The sequence below is a fragment of the Thalassophryne amazonica genome, chromosome 23, assembly GCF_902500255.1.
Source record: "Thalassophryne amazonica chromosome 23, fThaAma1.1, whole genome shotgun sequence".
NCBI lineage: Eukaryota > Metazoa > Chordata > Actinopteri > Batrachoidiformes > Batrachoididae > Thalassophryne > Thalassophryne amazonica.
This window is the reverse complement of record NC_047125.1, coordinates 13,211,031-13,228,898: the sequence shown is the minus strand read 5'-3', so window position 1 is coordinate 13,228,898 and position 17,868 is coordinate 13,211,031. Positions and strand designations below refer to the sequence as shown.

General features: G+C 42.7%; 1 protein-coding gene across 3 annotated transcripts in view; it reads left to right on the top strand.

Moving 5' to 3' along the window:
* si:ch73-335l21.1 (insulin receptor substrate 1-B) overlaps positions 1 to 17,868 on the top strand; it is a 58,276-nt gene that overhangs the window by 11,783 nt on the left and 28,625 nt on the right. For all 3 annotated transcript variants that reach the window (XM_034165001.1, XM_034165002.1, XM_034165004.1), the window contains exons 2-3: positions 6,522 to 6,823; positions 6,902 to 10,091. In XM_034165001.1, the coding sequence (XP_034020892.1) occupies positions 6,522 to 6,823; positions 6,902 to 10,091 (3,492 nt within the window). The remainder of the gene's footprint in view (positions 1 to 6,521; positions 6,824 to 6,901; positions 10,092 to 17,868) is intronic.

Below are 17,868 nucleotides of genomic sequence, written 5' to 3'. Positions count from 1 at the left end.
TATTATTGACACAGTTCATACCAGCTCTCAGAAATGCGAACTGGCAAAGTTTATCAAGGCTGAACTGAGTGTCGTCCTTATTTTGTGCCTTTTTCAAAGGGTAGCAGCCCTTGGATGAGTCACAACTAATTTTTTTGTGGTTGTGTATGTTTGTGCTTGTGTGTGTGTGTGCGCGCGCGCACTTGTGGGTAACCTGAAACACATGTGCAACCGACCAGAGGCAGATGCTGGTGTTGAGTGCATCATGTCTCTCCCTGTGGCCCCAGATAGGGGGATTGCAGATGGAGAGATAGGAAGCAGAGGAGTAGAAAAAGAGAAAAAACTGTTACACATTGCAGCGAGAGATTAGACCAAGTGCTTTCTCGGCCGAGTGGCTTGTTCTCCATTTAAAACACCAACAGACAAAAAAGTGCACAGCTGTCTCCTGTCTGTCTGCGATGGTAACCCAGTATGGCAGTGGGGTCGGTGCAGGGCGCACAGTAGCTAAGATCGGGGGTAGAAAATGGACTTTTCTCACCCCAGATGCGGAGCCTGTTCCATGCAGCGTTTGCGGCATTGCGGCGCAGCTCAGCGTGCTCGGGTAATGAGGTCAGAAACTCGAAACAAAATCCAGCGAGAACCAGCCGCTTCGTTGCCAGAGTAGTTTTCCCTGACTTACACACCGCATTAGCTGTCTAGGAGGAGGCATTTCTGCTCCAAATCGTCATATAAATTCAACCCAATTTCTCAAAATCACAATAATTGCACCAGTATCGTTTGCCTAACAATCATTAAAGATGGCAGTCGACTTTTAAGTGAAATGACGCCTTGTGTGATAAATGGCACGCCGGTAAACCACCACTGCAGTCAGAACGCTTGGAGAACACTGCTCCTCCTCAAAGCAAAGATCTCAGCCCATATTACAAATTCCAGTTTGGAAAACAGGGTTGGATTATTTCCGAGGATCCTTCTTGGGGGGTGGGGGAGGCAGCTGGAGCCCAGCAAATATGTTGGCATGAATAGACGGCAATGTAAAAAAAAAAATACAACTTTCCATTTTTTCTGTGTGTCTGTGGTTATGGTGAAAGTGAAGTAAACAACTGGTGCGTGAATAAGCTAGTGTACGTTGTTTTCAGTATGCGAAAATAGAAAATATCTTGAATTTTTGAAATACACTTAAGCTGTGTGAGCTGAAATGGGAATTCTTTCAAGGTTGCACCAAAGGTGACTGTTCAGCCGAGAGCCATCATTTGCTGAGGGACACCTAAATTGTTGTATATTTTTATTGGGGTTAGCTCAGTTGAGTTTTATAAACTCAACCCATATTTAGTATTTTGTATTAACGTAGATTGAAATAAAAATACTATTCATGTTCTCACTGCCATGGTGTTATAATGCTTCCATGGATGGAGCAATTTCCTTTGGGCAGAGGTGACTAACGCACGGTAGCTTAATTTTTAAGAGTTTTGGATCAAACTTGGCGGAACTATTGAAGTTAAGCCAAAGTCATTGTGATTTAATTTTGATTAAAAAAAAGGCAAAAAGTCAAGCTCACGGCTCACCATCCAAAATTTAGACCCAGCGCTTATATAAAAGAGGTTTTTACAATGGCTATTTCTAGGAATTGGTAAAGATACACCTATACAAAATCCTGTATGATCCTTTTCAGGGTTGCCTCAAAGATGTTTTTTAATGAACAGGGTGTTAAATATTCTGTTGAAATGTGTGACGTAATTATACCAGAACTCTTTACCATGGTGGGGGAAGCTTGTAAACAAGCAGAATGTGTTAAAGGCTGATTTCATTCTGTAAAAATCAGGGTGTTATCTTGGTAGAACATAAGGAAGAAGTGCCCTATGGCTGAGCAGAGTGATTTGTTTTTAATTTTTCAAATTTGAAATAATTTTTTTTTATATGGCTTATTAATTCCACTTAGCAGCTCTGTCTAGCAGTCGGGAATGAGAGGAACCGTATTAGCCAGTAAACCAGTACTGATCAGTATGTCTGGTATTTATATTGTGTATTTATATTTACATTTACAAACTTTCTCTTTTTTACTTTCACTTTTGATACTCTGTGTGCTTCTTACCCTGTGTGCTGCTATACAATGCTGCTGGAGGCTCAATTTCCCTTGGGTGTCTTCCCAAGGGAGCAATAAATTTATATCTAATCTAATCTAATCTATCTAAACTGGAGAGGAGACCTGCTAAACTGGACTGAGGATATTGTCAGGCAGTAGAAAGAACATGTTGAGGATCTCCTCAACCCTACTGACATTGCCTCCATCAAACAGGCAGGGATGGAAGACTTGGGCAGATCTGGTGCCATTGCCCTTGCGGAAGTCACTGAGGTAGTCAAAAAACTCCTCTCTGGCAAGTCACCACGGGCAGACAAGATTGGTCCTGAGTTGCTGAGGTCTCTGGATGTTGTTGGGCTGTCATGGCTGACATGCTTATACAGTGTTGTTGTGTTAGTCGAGAATAAAGTGATTCAACTTTGGACAGAATTGATGAAATGTCGAGACCATGTAATATGGTGTCACTGAATCGCAAATAATTAATTTGCACGTGTTTCACACTCAAAATTCCCTTTCTAGTTTTGCTATATTTTGTCTTTTGTATTGGCAGTAAATTTGGGTAGATTATTTTAATGCTCAAATTAATTGAATTACTTTAACACCATTGGGGAATGTCTGCAAAACAAAACATCCACAGCTTTCACAGTCTCCACCGAGTGCTACCCTTCAGTGAAGATCTCCGAGAGGAAAGCTGGTTGCAATCTATAATTCATATCACCGAAGGGCACGGATGTTCAAAAGGAGGAAATCAGTCACCTCGTAAGGTTTTCCAGAGCTTCTAATAATGTCCGTAACTGCGTCCACTTTGAGTGGCGGAGAGATCAAGGGTGTTTGTATGCGTGTGGGCATCGCTGAGGTTTAAGGCTGCACTGTACTCAAAACAAATGACACACTTGTGCTGTCCTCAAGACACATTAAATGGCCTCTTCTAAAAGAATACACAGAATCGTATTTGCGATGTGGTGCGCTGCTATTTCGCTTGAACTCCGAGACCAAAGGGCACATAAATACTTTCAAGAATGAATTCAGCCCTGGCAGCGCTTGTTTTCCTAATACATTCCCTCCCTAATGGCTCTATTTTACTTTGCAATCTCATGTCATCCCTCATTCTCATGGTCCCCACTGAATGTGAAAAGCACGCCTTCCTGTAGTAAAACTAAATCAAGTGGCCAAACGGGACTTCATGCACAGACACAGAGGAAAGCATGACACAAAATAACCATGCATGGTCTTCAATGAGTCATCTAATGTAGGGGGAGCGCCACCACACACAGCCACTAAGCCACCAACGTCAGAAAAACATCTATTCTAGGGCTCTTTCAAGCTGTTCAATGCTCGTCTAATTTGGGGCAGCCAAACTAGTAGAAGACACTGAGAGAGACGCGTCAAACGTCTCCTGCTTGTGCTGTTACAAGTACAGCCCCTGGCAAAAATTATGGAATCACCGGCCTCAGAGGATGTTCATTCAGTTGTTTAATTTCGTAGAAAAAAAGCAGATCACAGACATGACACAAAACTAAAGTAATTTCAAATGGCAACTTTCTGGCTTTAAGAAACACTAGAAGAAATCAGGAAAAAAAATTGTGGCAGTCAGTAACGGTTACTTTTTTAGACCAAGCAGAGGGAAAAAAAATATGGAATTACTCAATTCTGAGGAATAAATTATGGAATCATGAAAAACAAAAACGCTCTGACACATCACTAGTATTTTGTTGCACCACTCTGGCTTTTATAACAGCTTGCAGTCTCTGAGGCATGGACTTAATGAGTGACAAACAGTACTCTTCATCAATCTGGCTCCAACTTTCTCTGATTGCTGTTGCCAGATCAGCTTTGCAGGTTGGAGCCTTGTCATGGACCATTTTCTTCAACTTCCACCAAAGATTTTCAATTGGATTAAGATCCGGACTATTTGCAGGCCATGACATTGACCCTATGTGTCTTTTTGCAAGGAATGTTTTCACAGTTTTTGCTCTATGGCAAGATGCATTCTTGAGATGCATCTTGAGAAATGATTTCTTCATCCCCAAACATCCTTCCAATTGATGGGATAAGAAAAGTATCCAAAATATCAACGTAAACTTGTGCATTTATTGATGATGTAATGACAGCCATCTCTCCAGTGCCTTTACCTGACATGCAGCCCCATATCACCAATGACTGTGGAAATTTACATGTTCTCTTCAGGCAGTCATCTTTATAAATCTCATTGGAACGGCACCAAACAAAAGTTCCAGCATCATCACCTTGCCCAATGCAGATTCGAGATTCATCATTGAATATGACTTTCATCCAGTCATCCACAGTCCACGATTGCTTTTCCTTAGCCCATTGTAACCTTGTTTTTTCTGTTTAGGTGTTAATGATGGCTTTTGTTTAGCTTTTCTGTATGTAAAGCCCATTTCCTTTAGGCGGTTTCTTACAGTTCAGTCACAGACGTTGACTCCAGTTTCATCCCATTCGTTCCTCATTTGTTTTGTTGTGCATTTTCAATTTTTGAGACATATTGCTTTAAGTTTTCTGTCTTGACGCTTTGATGTCTTCCTTGGTCTACCAGTATGTTTGCCTTTAACAACCTTCCCACGTGGTTTGTATTTGGTCCAGAGTTTAGCAACATTGCATGATGATTTACCCTCTTTTAAGAGTTTGATAGTCCTCTCCTTTGTTTCAATTGACATCTCTCAGATCTCAATTGGAGCCATGATTCATGTCAGTCCACTTGGTGCAACAGCTCTCCAAGGTGTGATCACTCCTTTTTAGATGCAGACTAACGAGCAGATCTGATTTGATGCAGGTGTTAGTTTTGGGGATGAAAATTTACAGGGTGATTCCATAATTTATTCCTCAGAATTGAGTGAGTCCATATTTTTTTCCCTCTGCTTGGTCTAAAAAAGTAACCATTACTGAGTGGCACAATTTTTTTTTCCTGATTTCTTATAGTGTTTCTTAAAGCCAGATAGTTGCCATTTGAAATGACTTTAGTTTTGTGTCATGTCTGTGATCTGCTTTTTTTCTACAAAATGAAACAACTGAATGAGCATCCTCCGAGGCCGGTGATTCCATAATTTTTGCCAGGGGTTGTACTTGTTTTGTGAAAAGGATCTGAAGATATATTTGTCACAGCGGAAGCTCGGCGTCATTTCTACATATGGTTCTTATTTTAGGATCTGCATGAGAAAGGACGAACAAATGTGTGCATTGCAGACATGCAAGAACATATCATCTTTGGAGTTTGAGCCACTGTTGTGATTGTAAATCACTCAGTAACTTGTCCCATCAAGGGACCAGATGTGCTCGGTTAATAAGACAGGTGCTAAAATTCAGTATTCTTCAACAAAGAACATCCTATTCCAATAACTGGAGCAGGTGAGTCTTCTTTTTTTAGGCTTGTCCCAAGGGCGGAATAATCTGTATTGTGTATTGTTAGTTGTCATACTTACAAATATCCAACCAGGTAATTCTAAGGAGGCATATTGAAGGAATGTTTTGGGATGGTTCCTTCTGGACAAGTACAAGAGTCACATTACAGTTTTCCTATAATCCTGGGAAGCTCAGCCAATTGATGTGAATTCCTTTGTGGTTTGAGATACATTTGGGATATTGGTAGAGATTTGCACAAACTGCTCTGCCGACAGTAAATGGCACTGCATGGTAGATTTTGGCTTATTACTGGGGTAATTGATGGATTCTCTGCTTTAAATCTACGAACAATTCTGCGACTTAAAAAACAGTCTAATATTCATAAGCAGTTGAGTTACTCACCTTTGTATGCATCAGCTGGTTCAGGATCAAATCTTCCTAAGCGCATTCTTGAGTGCGTTCTTGCTTAAGTGCTTCCCTACTGTTGGAATAAAGCACACATAATGCAGTGCGTGAATGGGCTGCCGCTAAAAGACATTAGATTTTATTAGTTTCAAAGCCTGTTTATTGTTGATAGAATAACTAGAAGAGGGCCTCTGAGGCTCCTGTACATTACCTGCTCTTTGGTTTCGCTCCAGCTATTTGAACAGCATGTTTTCACGGGTCGAGATTGACTTGTTACGCACCTTCCAAACTGTTTCAGGCTTTTCCCATTTTTATATTGTAGTTATCATTCTTTAGCAGTGCTTCAGTTGTCAACTGTTTCATTTTTTCCGTGCTGGTATGTGGGCTCGTGTGTGTGTTTTTATTGGCACGTCTTTGAGCTGCATGTATGAGATTCAGTCTCGCACACTTTTGCATGCACAGTTTTAAGTCAGATCTGTTTGTAAAATCTCTGGAAGGCACAATATCGATGTTGTTTTCATAATACAGGCTCCTAACCCTCAACTAACAGGTAAATAGTGGCAGTTCCACCTGGTCATTCCTTTGGTTATAGATGCATGAGGGTCATGTGTGTGACATTTTAATTGGTTTTTAATCTTCATAAGTACTTCTCTTTGTTTGCCTTCAATTACTGTATGTTTTATCTCTGCTGTCTCTCAAGGTAAGAACCTCACTGACAGTGGCGCAGCAGGGGACTATGGAGTGCCCAATCCTGGACCAGCCTTCAAAGAGGTGTGGCAGGTGAAGGTGTGGCCCAAGGGCTTGGGTCAGGCGAAAAACCTTGTGGGTATCTACCGCCTTTGCCTAACTGAGAAGACTGTCAACTTTGTCAAGCTCAACTCTGATGCCGCTGCTGTCGTGCTGCAGCTGATGAATGTCAGACGCTGTGGCCATTCAGAAAACTTCTTCTTTGTTGAGGTGGGCCGCTCTGCCGTGACGGGTCAAGGAGAGTTTTGGATGCAGGTAAGCTTCAGTAGATCCTGCAAGTACTCAAAATAATGTAAGTTTAATTCACAAATTTGTTTTTTGTGCTGTTCTTAGGTGGATGATTCAGTGGTGGCTCAGAACATGCATGAAACCTTGCTAGAGGCTATGAAGGCACTGAGCGAGGAATTCCGTCAACGCAGCAAGTCTCAGTCAAACTCCGGCCCTGGAGGGGGTGCCACTGCGTCTAATCCCATCAGTGTCCCCTCACGTCGTCACCATCCAAACCCTCCCCCAAGCCAGGTGGGCTTCATTCGTCGACCTAGGACTGAGCCTCCTTTAGGAGCTAATAGTGGAGCAGGAGTAACCAGTGCCAGCGCTTCTCCCACTCCACGGCATAGCTTTCCAAGGTCTTGCACTGCCAGTGATGGGGGTAAAGCTGAAGAAGGGGTCACGGGCTCTACACCTCTCCCAGGTCCAACCTCCAGCCCCTCTACCAATGGCTCCTGCTCCACTACCCCAATCCTCAGGTCCATGTCGGCCCGCTCAACCCCCGCCACAGCTGCTAAAACACCCCTTGGGCTGATGCGCTCCATTTCAACTCCAGCACCATCCCCAGCCCCGACTCTCTCTTCTGGTGCTGTGCATGGATCAGACTTTGGAGGGTTAGTATCTTCTGCTGTTGCTGGGCCTGGGTCTGGTCCCTACAGTCGTGTTCCCATGCATCATACCTCTATCTCATGTTCACCCAGTGACTATGGCTCGTCAGATGAGTATGGCTCGAGTCCTGGAGATCATGCACTTCTTTCCCCTGCCAGCCTTCCTGGAAGCTCTGTTGGCAGTGCCAGCAGCCAGTTCATTGGTGAGGAAGTAGCCAACTATATTGTCATGGGCCAGCGTGATTCTGGCAGCAGTGGCAACAGTAATCAAGATGGCTTAGCATCCAGCTCTCTCCCAGCATCAGGCTCACCAGCATGCAACTCTCAGCCACAGACCAGGAGAGTGTTGCGGCGATCATCAAGCCGGGAATGTGAAGCTGAGCGTCAGCTACTGAGTAAGCGGGCATCTTTGCCACCTATGGCCCTGGAAAGGCTTGCTCCACGTCAGCACAAAGGAGAAGACATGACTGATGAAGAGTCAGCTGATTATGCAATCATGTCACGGAGTGTTAGCCGCGAGTCCTTCACTTCTAGCTCTTCATCCACACAAAAGGATTCTTCTGTGGGTGTGGGATCAGCAGGGGGAGGGGGAGGGTACCTGGATGTTGCGGGCGAGTTCAGAGGTGAAGGGAGTGAGAGTGGAGGACCAGGTGGTGGTGGAGATTTAGGTGTAGACAATGGGTACATGTCTATGCTGCCTGGAGTCACTCGGCCTCCAGTAACTCTTTCCCAATCACTGTCTGTCTCTGTCCCTGAGTCAGATTCCAAAGCTGCTGATGATTATATGGCCATGACCCCAAACAACAGTGTGTCGCCCCCACAGCAGATCAAAGTTCCACCAACCTCTGATGGCTATATGATAATGTCCCCAAATAGTAGCTGCTCCCCTGACCAGTGCGGCAGTCTTTCTGGAGGGGCTTGGGTGGGTAGTAGCAGTGCAGACAGCAGGGCAGGCAGTGATTATATGAACATGTCTCCAATCAGTGCACGTTCTGTAAATGGCAGCCCGCCACCTGCTGATCATACCACTCAGTTAGATGCCAGTTCTCAGCTTCAAGCTCCCAAGATGGTGTACTCATACTACTCCCTACCTCGGTCATATAAACATAGCCCCTCTACAGGGCAATTTGATGAGGGGCCTGGACGAGGCAGAAGGCCCATTAGGAGTGGTAGTATGGGAATGAGTGGCAGTAGAGCAAGGGGAGGGCATCAGGAGCGACTTTCAGCAGGCACTTCAGTGGTTGGACGCCACTTGTCACTGTCCTCTTCCTCATATTCCTCCAGCTCAGCCAGCAGTGAAAGCCTTGGCGAGAATGATGAACGCCCTGCCAAGGCGTTGAGTGCCATGCTTGGGGAAGCTAAGTTCAAAGACAAGGGTAAACTTCAGCAGAAAAGTAGCTCTGGGGGGTTGTCCATGCATAGTAGTCTCTCTAAAAGCAGGCCAGTTAGCTTGTATGTTGACGTGTCCAAGGCTAATACCCTTCCGAGAGTTCGTGAGAACCCCTTGCCTGCAGAACCCAAGAGCCCTGGGGAGTACGTTAGCATTGAGTTTAAGGGGGAGGAATGCAGCAAGGCTGGAGGTGGAGGCAGCCGTGGTAGAGGTTTCAGGAATGGTTTATCACTGTCTCATGACTCAAACAAGCAAATTTCTGAACACATGCAATCTTCTTGTGTTGGGAGCTTCATCCCCCTCCCTCAAAGCCCATGTCCTCCCATCACTCCCCCAGTTGCCTCAGAGTACGTCAACATGGACTTGGGCCCTTCCCAATCTCCCTCGCCCCTCTCAGTACCTCCAATTGTTTTCCCCTCCTTTCACACCCCTCCAACACCTCCCACTCTCTCTCATGCTCCAAAAGCCTGTGATATGGAACCAACATGTCCTTGTGAAGAGGAAGCTGTGACAGCAGAGACACCACTGAGGACAGGCAGAGAGACTGTTCTATTAAACTCGGAATCTGAGTCCCCCACATCCTCTGGAGACTACACAGTGATGGCCTACAGCTTGAACAGCAAAACTGCCCCAAAAACATCAATAAGTATTTCCCCAACAGCCACTTCCCCCACCAGGACTGATACTTCTGTTCCAGTGCATTCACTGGGTTTGGACTTTCCGCTACCTAAACCAAGCTCCAATCCTGACCTTGGGGCAAAAGTTATCCGGGCTGATCCTCAAGGACGCAGACGGCACTGCTCAGAAACCTTCCTTGCTTCTCCTTCTCTCACCAACTGTAACTCTTCTTCATCTTCATCCACTACGTCCCTCTTCCCAGAACATTCTCAAACGGTGGCTCGCCGATTGGGCTTTGAAAGCATGCTGTGGGGGAATGGTTCTGTGACTGATACACCCCCTCAGTTCTTTCTCCCTGGACAGCAACCCCTTGCCACGAACACTCAGAACTCCTCCACAGAGCAAGGCCTCAATTACATAGATTTGGACTTGGCTAACAAAGAGAGACCCCATTTGGGTTTAGACGGTGCCTCTGGTAGTCAGGCTCCTTCTCTGCTTTTCTCTGCATTGGCTGGGAGTTCCGCGGTCGGAGGAGTGGGTGCAGCAGTCGGTAGTAGCACCAGCCTCAACACTTACGCCAGCATTGACTTCTACAAATCAGAAGAACTGCGGACGCATCAGAATGGAAACGAGGGAACAGGTAAGGGGTGCATCTCCGCTTTTTAAATGCATTAAAATATATTCAGTTGTCATTTCTCATTAGTTTTCTTCTCACAATGGCAATCGCTTTGGTTTCTTTGTCATCAACATATTATTGTCATACCCCTCTCGCTGAATTATGTCCAACATTATGTCCGACTATTGCTGATTGAGGTTGCCAGCACATGACAAGCCACAGAATCCCTCTGCTCTGTTTGAGCCATTGCTTTCCAGTGAGGAGAACTGTTGCAAAAATGTCACCGCCATTATGTCTGTCTAAATTCAAGCATGTTAATCCCTGAACCCGTTTTCTCTCAACTTGTCGACTAGTGATCCAATAGCGATCAAGAGGTAGTGAGCCAGCAGTGCCCACCTTGCTTCGTAAGGGGGGAGCTTTTGCATTTTGCTTGTTTCATAAACTTGTGAAAGCCATTTCCTGAAACTTCAGTTTTACATCTCATCTAAAATTACAAACTAAGGCTTTGTCCACACAGAAACAAATCCAATTTTTTTTTAATTTGGCATTTTCATAAAGTGTTCTGTAACCACACTGTAGTATATATGCCACGCCTGTATGTAGCGCTGTAACGCTGCAACAAAAAATGGAGAAGAATACATGGAGCATGTGCATAACTAATGCAAGGAGCTAATCAATGTAGCAGCAGAAGGTAGAACCTTAAGGTGCGCTTACACGAGCATGCCTTTGCTTCACACAATAGCACGAACGTCGTTGTGACGATCCCACCCGCTGTATTCACAGCTGGACGCAGTTCTTTGTTCTACCAGCTGCCACGCGTGCTGCGCTGGACGGTGCGTATATAAAATAATTATTTTGTGGCGGATGAATCATTTTTTTTTCTGCAGATTGGCTGTTGAAAACGGCTCTAATCACTTCCTTAATCACAGAGGAGGCTGTAGCCGGAGCTGTTCACACGCGCGAACAAGCTGCAGAAAGCATATTGAGCGGTCTAAAAAGGTAATTATTTGTCATGTTTACATTGTCATGGCTTGATAAAACAGTTGTGTGTTCTTTTCTTCTTGTGTGCAGCTGTCAAAGTATGTTTATAACAGATTTAACTTCTTGTTATAATCCTTCAGATGCGCTGCGCTCTGATGCGATCCGCTGACGTCACCACTCGCTCTGTTCACTTCTTGTTTACGCCACTTGACGAGCTACACGTAGTGTTGGAGAGTAGATCACGCCACATAGCATGACATTGAATTTAATTTAATTAGCTTATAATGCGCCAAATCACAGCAAAAGCCGTCTCAAGGCGCCTTATATAAAACAAGTCAACATAAAATTGAATAAATAATTAAAAATGAATAAAAAAAAATTCAAATACATAAATAAAAACAGAAGTAAAAGAATAAAACAAATAAAAATTAAATTCATAAGTTCATTTTGAACATTTCAAAATTCTCTGTGCACAATAACACGCACCGGCGCCCCTCAGCTGTCCTGTCTGCACCAGTTAAAGATGAGTTTACTCTCCAGCACAACACAGGTCATGATGTGTCGTGAAGCAAAGGCATGCTCGTGTAAGTGCACCTTTACAAAGCACCACACTGAGTAAAATAAAACCTTTTAAGAGAAAGAGGGTTCACTCTGTTCATCTGAAATAGACAGTGAGTATTGTTATAAACACAGCAGTGTGTGTTGGCTGCTCTCCACCTTGCAGATGAAGTGAAAGGACGGGCACTTTCAGGGAATCAAATTTAACTATTTAAAAAAAAACACCTTCATTCGGATTCGGTCAGAGTTTTCATTTGTTTGTAAACAAAGTGCACTGCAGATTTATCAGTGTGGCTTTTGCGGAAGAGCTGCACTCCATAGCTGAGTTTTTGCACGCGCAGCCTGAGTTACTGAAGATTTCGCCGACTGAAGGCACTTACGGTCTGGGAAAAAACCCACAAAAACAAAGAGGGAACACCCTAAATTTGAAAATCTGCATGATGGCGTTAAGATTCAATATGATGGTGCAGCACCATTGTTCCATTGCTTAGGGGGTGCTTTCACACCCAACTCATTTGGTCTGGACCTTCAGATGTATCAGTTTGGTCCAAACCATAATAGCAGGTGTAAAAGCTGCCTTGGGCCACAGTCCGGACCAAAGGATACATCACAATAATGTATGTACAACAGAAGAAAACGGTTAATTTTTCTCTTTTAAAATGGTACCCTCCCAGTAGAACTATCACTCAAATTGACAGCAAGCCATCGTCAGACTCACATACGACTACAGATCAGTCAGTGTTGAGTATAGGGAGATGTAGCCTTCATATAAGATGACGTGAGGATGTAAGTACGCCATGAAAAGATTTTTGGTGCAAATGCAACAGTGCAGCGTGAAAGTACACTAATTGGACCGAGAACCCTGTTCTGATTGTTCTCGGCTTTCAGGTGTGAAAGTACCCCTGGGATTCCTACATATTTGGACCAGACCTTGACCTTATCAGAGGAAGCATTTATGTGCAGAATTTATAATGGTTTACCTTTTGTTAAATTAGGAGCAGAAAGTTGTGCTTTTCTAAGAGCACACTAAGAAAGATTTTTGTTGAGACAGCAGGCCTGTTAGGCTAACCAAATAGATTTTCCTTTTAGTTTCTATGTGGGGCAGTCTTCTAGCTGTGGGGGATTACCACAGTTGAACAGTGCCTCAACTAGGTCGTCAAGAAACATCTCCTTTGAACGACTGTTGGCATTAAATTGGCATCTTAAGAAAGAAACACCTGCAGCTTTAGCAATCGGAACTGCATTCAAATGAACTTGTGTGTATGCATCAGTAAGACACTTGGGTCATCCTGATCTTCTGTAGTGGTTTTCTTGTGATGAAATCATTTGGCCAAGGCTTGTTTTTTACATAGTTGTGCTATTTTACACATCATTTGCGCTGTCGTTTGAGTTAGCATTTAACGTCTGAGATCTTGTGAAATGGTCTGGTGAAATGTTTCACAACTCAACGGCATGTTTGGATTTAATGAAGAATTTAAGGCATTAACAGAAATTCATCATAGGATCTTGTGGCGAGCGGAGTACATCTGCGGCCTTAAAGTTGATTCTCAAATACCCCACTGAGGGGAATATTCCATAAGTTGTCATGTTTGTTTTATTGAGAAAGCGAACCTGTTTTGGTAGAGGCGAACATTGTTTAGTGTGTGTATTTTCGAGAGAAATTCTAGCAGGCTACCACAGGGGACCATATGGGCCATGGCTGCCGAGTACGTCACTGCGGCGGCGTGGGGGAGAATGTTACACATTGGCTGTGAATGTTGAGACGGAGCCAGTGTTTCACTCGCACAGCTCTCAAATGCCTCTGTACAGTGTTCCCCCCTTCTTTTATCCCACCATTCCACCTCTCCCCCTTTTCCTCCTCCAATAAATGATCCTTTTGTGTGTGTTTTTTGCTGTGACGCGCTGGCGGGCCTCAGCAGGGCCAGGCCCCAACACTAGCAAACTCTCCTGAAAGTGTTTCCCCTTATAGCCCGTAATTGTCTCTTTTTCTAATCTAACATTCTGAACTCCTTTCTTTTCTTCGTTGGCGCACCTTGTATTGTTGATACTGCAGTTTTTTTTCCTCCTTCTTCTTCCTCGTCCAACATCAGAGCACTGATGGATTTTTCACATCCCTTCCCTCCCTCCTGTTAATTACTCTTTATGTTGTTCATTGTTTTTCACCTTTTTCTTTCTTGTTTTTGCATTTTTCATTTGCATTGTTAGGCAAGTTGCACTCTGTCTTCAAATCATGGCAGAGACTTTTAAAAATAGCATTTAGAAACACAGAGATGTCTCCCTTTTCAGCACAGGAGCGAGAAGAAACGGATGTGAAAACAACAGAATGATTTGCATCTCTGTGTGCCTTCTGGCAAACATATGAAATTTCACATCTTTATTTTTAAAGTCTTTCTCTGTGCCAGTACAACATGAAGCTGTATAACTGGTGTTGTAACAGTTTAAGATTGGGACTATGCACAATTTCTCCAATCACAGCCACAAAAGCCAGTAACTCCTACAAAGTTGTCATGGGTGTCTTGGCAGGTTTCCTCACCCGTCTGCTTCGTGCACCTCACTCAGTTTTTTTTTAGAACTGCCTCCTCCAAACAGAATTAGTACAGTGCCATAATGTTTGCATTTCAAGTCACTCTTTTTTCTAAGTCCGCTGTGTAGTGGTACCTTAAAATCCTAAAGCCTGATTTATGCTTCTGCAACTCTGTGACTCCATGGCCATGCAATGATGTTTCAGACTCTGTGTTGTGAAGTTGGTCATATTTGCGTACTTTTCTGCTAAACGTATTGGATCCACGATTGAAATGTAATCAGCGTGCATACTGCAAATTAAAATATGACGGGAGAGGAAGGAGTGAAAACGTAAAAGTGACAAATCACAGCCTTTTATGGTCTCATTCATTTAGCAGATGCACGTCACAGGAAGGGTTCGCAGCCAAGCAGAGGGCTCTAATCTAAAGCGGTTTGGTTGGTCAAACCTGGGAATATGTGTGAAACGTAACACCTATTTCAGTGCAAGCAACAAGCAGCATTTTGTTAATAATCATTGGCCTTGTATTACGCCCTGCCTCGTTAGGTCCCATGTCTGAGCATGGTGTGAAAAAATAAACGGTCGGTCTTTTAATCATGGAAATATGGTACCAATGAACTTCATTTTGTACCTCTGTTAATGGGCACATCCAGACTGCTCTGTCTGGTATATGCAAGTGGCTTTTAATAGAAATACATTATGATGGGGCAGGATGTTTTGTCCAGTGTGAGCGAAAATCCGGTAAATATGGTGTTTATTGCGTAGAAAACCATAAAAAAGCTTTGGGACTTTTGCTTTTGTCTGGTGAGTGTGAATATCCGGTTTACACAATAACTGTTTAGACGGGTTTTACTGCATATAACTGATCTGTTACGGCAACCCTGAGTGAAAAGGGAGAAGCTGAAAGAATGTACTATATATAATGGTTGGTTTTTGGTTTGTTTGTTTTTTTTTTGGGGGGGGGGGGGGGGTTTGCGTGCATTATAACCACAAATGAGGTAAAATAGCTGAACTTAAATGAGCATTTAACACTACGTAGTCCCACTGTTTCAGAACACCCATTTCCACTGTTTTAAGGCACCTGTCTGCATGTAAATTGACAAAAAGGTGACTCGTAGCATCGTTACCAGAAGCCACACTGACAAATCTACTTATCAAATGTAAATACATATTGGGGTTTTTGGTCTTGAGAGCATAGACATCATCCAAGGCTGGTTATCTCAAAATGTTTAATTAGAGCAATTAATCAGTCACCCCAAAAGGATATGACAATATATCTGCAATAAAAAGATAGTTATTCCTTCTTGCCGAGACCCAGTTGACCATATCCAAGAGTTATCAAGGTGTGAACAATTTTGTATGTTATCCACCTGAAAACCATTCACTGATCAATACTACAGTTACTGCTGAGGTTGAACGATTTCAACTACTTTGGTTATTTGTCCATCGATACCTAGAATGTTTGTCACCATTTGTTTAATACTTTGTGATTTACTGCTGCTTTCAGAAAAAGTACCTGTGTTTCTTGAGTACCGTAGTTCTTATTGTGTTACTATTAAGATAAAAAAGACACACCTTTTTGTCATTCTGCATTTCTTTTACCTCAACACCTTCTGAACAACAAAACTTTTTAGTAGTGTACCGTTGATCTGCCCAATCCGTGACGAACGTGTCGAATGTATCGAATCTTCTGTAGAACCTTTTTAAAGATTCATAGTTTCCATCAGCTGAGACCCTTGCGGCGTTACAGACCTGTGAATAACACAGTTTTAATTGATATTACCAAAACAAACAAACAGCCTGGATGTCATTGTGATTTATAGGCAAGTGGGTAAGGCACAGAGAAAGGTAAGTTCACATTAAAAAAATATATAAAATTGACCACGGTAGTAGACTTGTGCCAAGAACAGTCTTGTGTAATATTTGATAACAACCTCTCAGGATTTAGATAACAAGGAAAGTCATGGATGACCTTTGTTTACTGTAAGCAGGACTTTGTAGAAATTATAGGAAATTCACATCAATCAATTCAAAAACGATAAGTACTTCAACCCCTTGGCAAACATGTGATGGCTGTTTGCAAGTTGTTCTTTTCCTTACATAATATTTGAGATCGGTGTGTCACCAGAATAGATGTAGAGAGAATTTCAGGACAAAATCACCCAAGCTTCCATCATATCCTCTGGGAAGCCATGTGAGATAATTTTATTAACCATGCTTTCCGGCTGTTCCTTATTACCCAGTTATTGTAGTTCTTCTCCAACTGGATAGAGATGTGCATGCCAACCTGAAAATAACCCTAAACGTCGAAAGGACTTTCCTGATATGACCATCTTGCACGATGACATTTAAAACAAAGTGATGTTTTTAGAACTTCTGGCAACAGATGAAATAGTCCATTAACACCTGAAGCATAAAATTTAGTTCTTATATGGAGTAAAATCCTGTGTCCATCTGCCACAGATTTTGATATGAATTCAGTCAGTAAATACATTACAGTCAAATTTTCTCTGCACTGGTAAAAACCTGGGGCTCATAAGAGATATAGACATGCTTGCCACCTTCTGGGTGAAATGTGCATTTCCAGGTTCCGCTAACCAGCGATGTTAGCAGTCGCAAGATAAAAATGTGATTCCCAACATGTGTACAAATACAAGACAAAAGAACAAGAAATCTAACGTGCAGTTAAGGAACGGAAAGAATGTGATGCTGGGAATGACACCACAATGTTTTGTCGATACTGCAAATTAGTGATGGCAAACTCAAAATACCCCCCCCCCCCCCCCAAAAAAAAAAAAAACAAAACGCACACCATCAGCGCTTGTTTCCAGACCTGACGTCAGTTACATTCTTGTTGACAGCCCACATAAGCAGGATGACTTATTTGTTTGTTGCTGTCTAATTGGTTAAAACTCATGACCTTATTGGATCTGTGTAATTGTGTGCACGCAGTTGCAAATAATCTTAATTTAGAACTTTTTCCCATTTTAAATCAGTTTAATATTACACAGCCACAATAGACAAAGCAAATATATTATTTTGCACTCACTTGAAGAAAAATGCCGGCCTTTGCATTGTGAGGTTCTAATTTTTTAGACACTCATCTAGGATGTAGAAATATTTTTTCGAGTGAATTTGAAAAGTTATTTATGAATTGTAAAACAAAGATCGCATTGAGAAATTACAACACAATATTTGAGAATACACTAGAAAAACTGCAGATGTCTACATTCCAAATCCAGGTTGCCATAATTTTAGATTAGAATAGAACGTTATTTGTCCCTTGGGAAGACTCCCTCAGTGAAATTCAGGTTCCAGCAGCATTGTATTGCAGCACACAGAGTATCAAAAGTGAAAAAAAAGAAAAATAGTTTGCAAATACGCAATATAGATACCAGACATACCGATCAGTACTGGTTTACTGGCTACTACTGTTCCTCTCATTCCCGATCTCTGTCTTCCTGTTACTCCTCCTATATATATTAAAGAATAGAAGTTATAAATATACAAAAAAACTAAAATTGCATAAAAATACCATTCAAATAGTAGGCTACAGAGATGTGAGAATTTGTTTGTTTAATTCTTAAAGCTGTCTGGGTTCTCGGCTTGGTTGGCAGCTGGTTGGCACCTACTCACTCTCCGACAGTCGTGTATTTCAGCAGGAAGTAAAAATATTTAAAGTCCCTTAATGGGGCAGCCTGGATTTTAGAAAAATTTGAAAACAGATTCTGTTGATCTAGT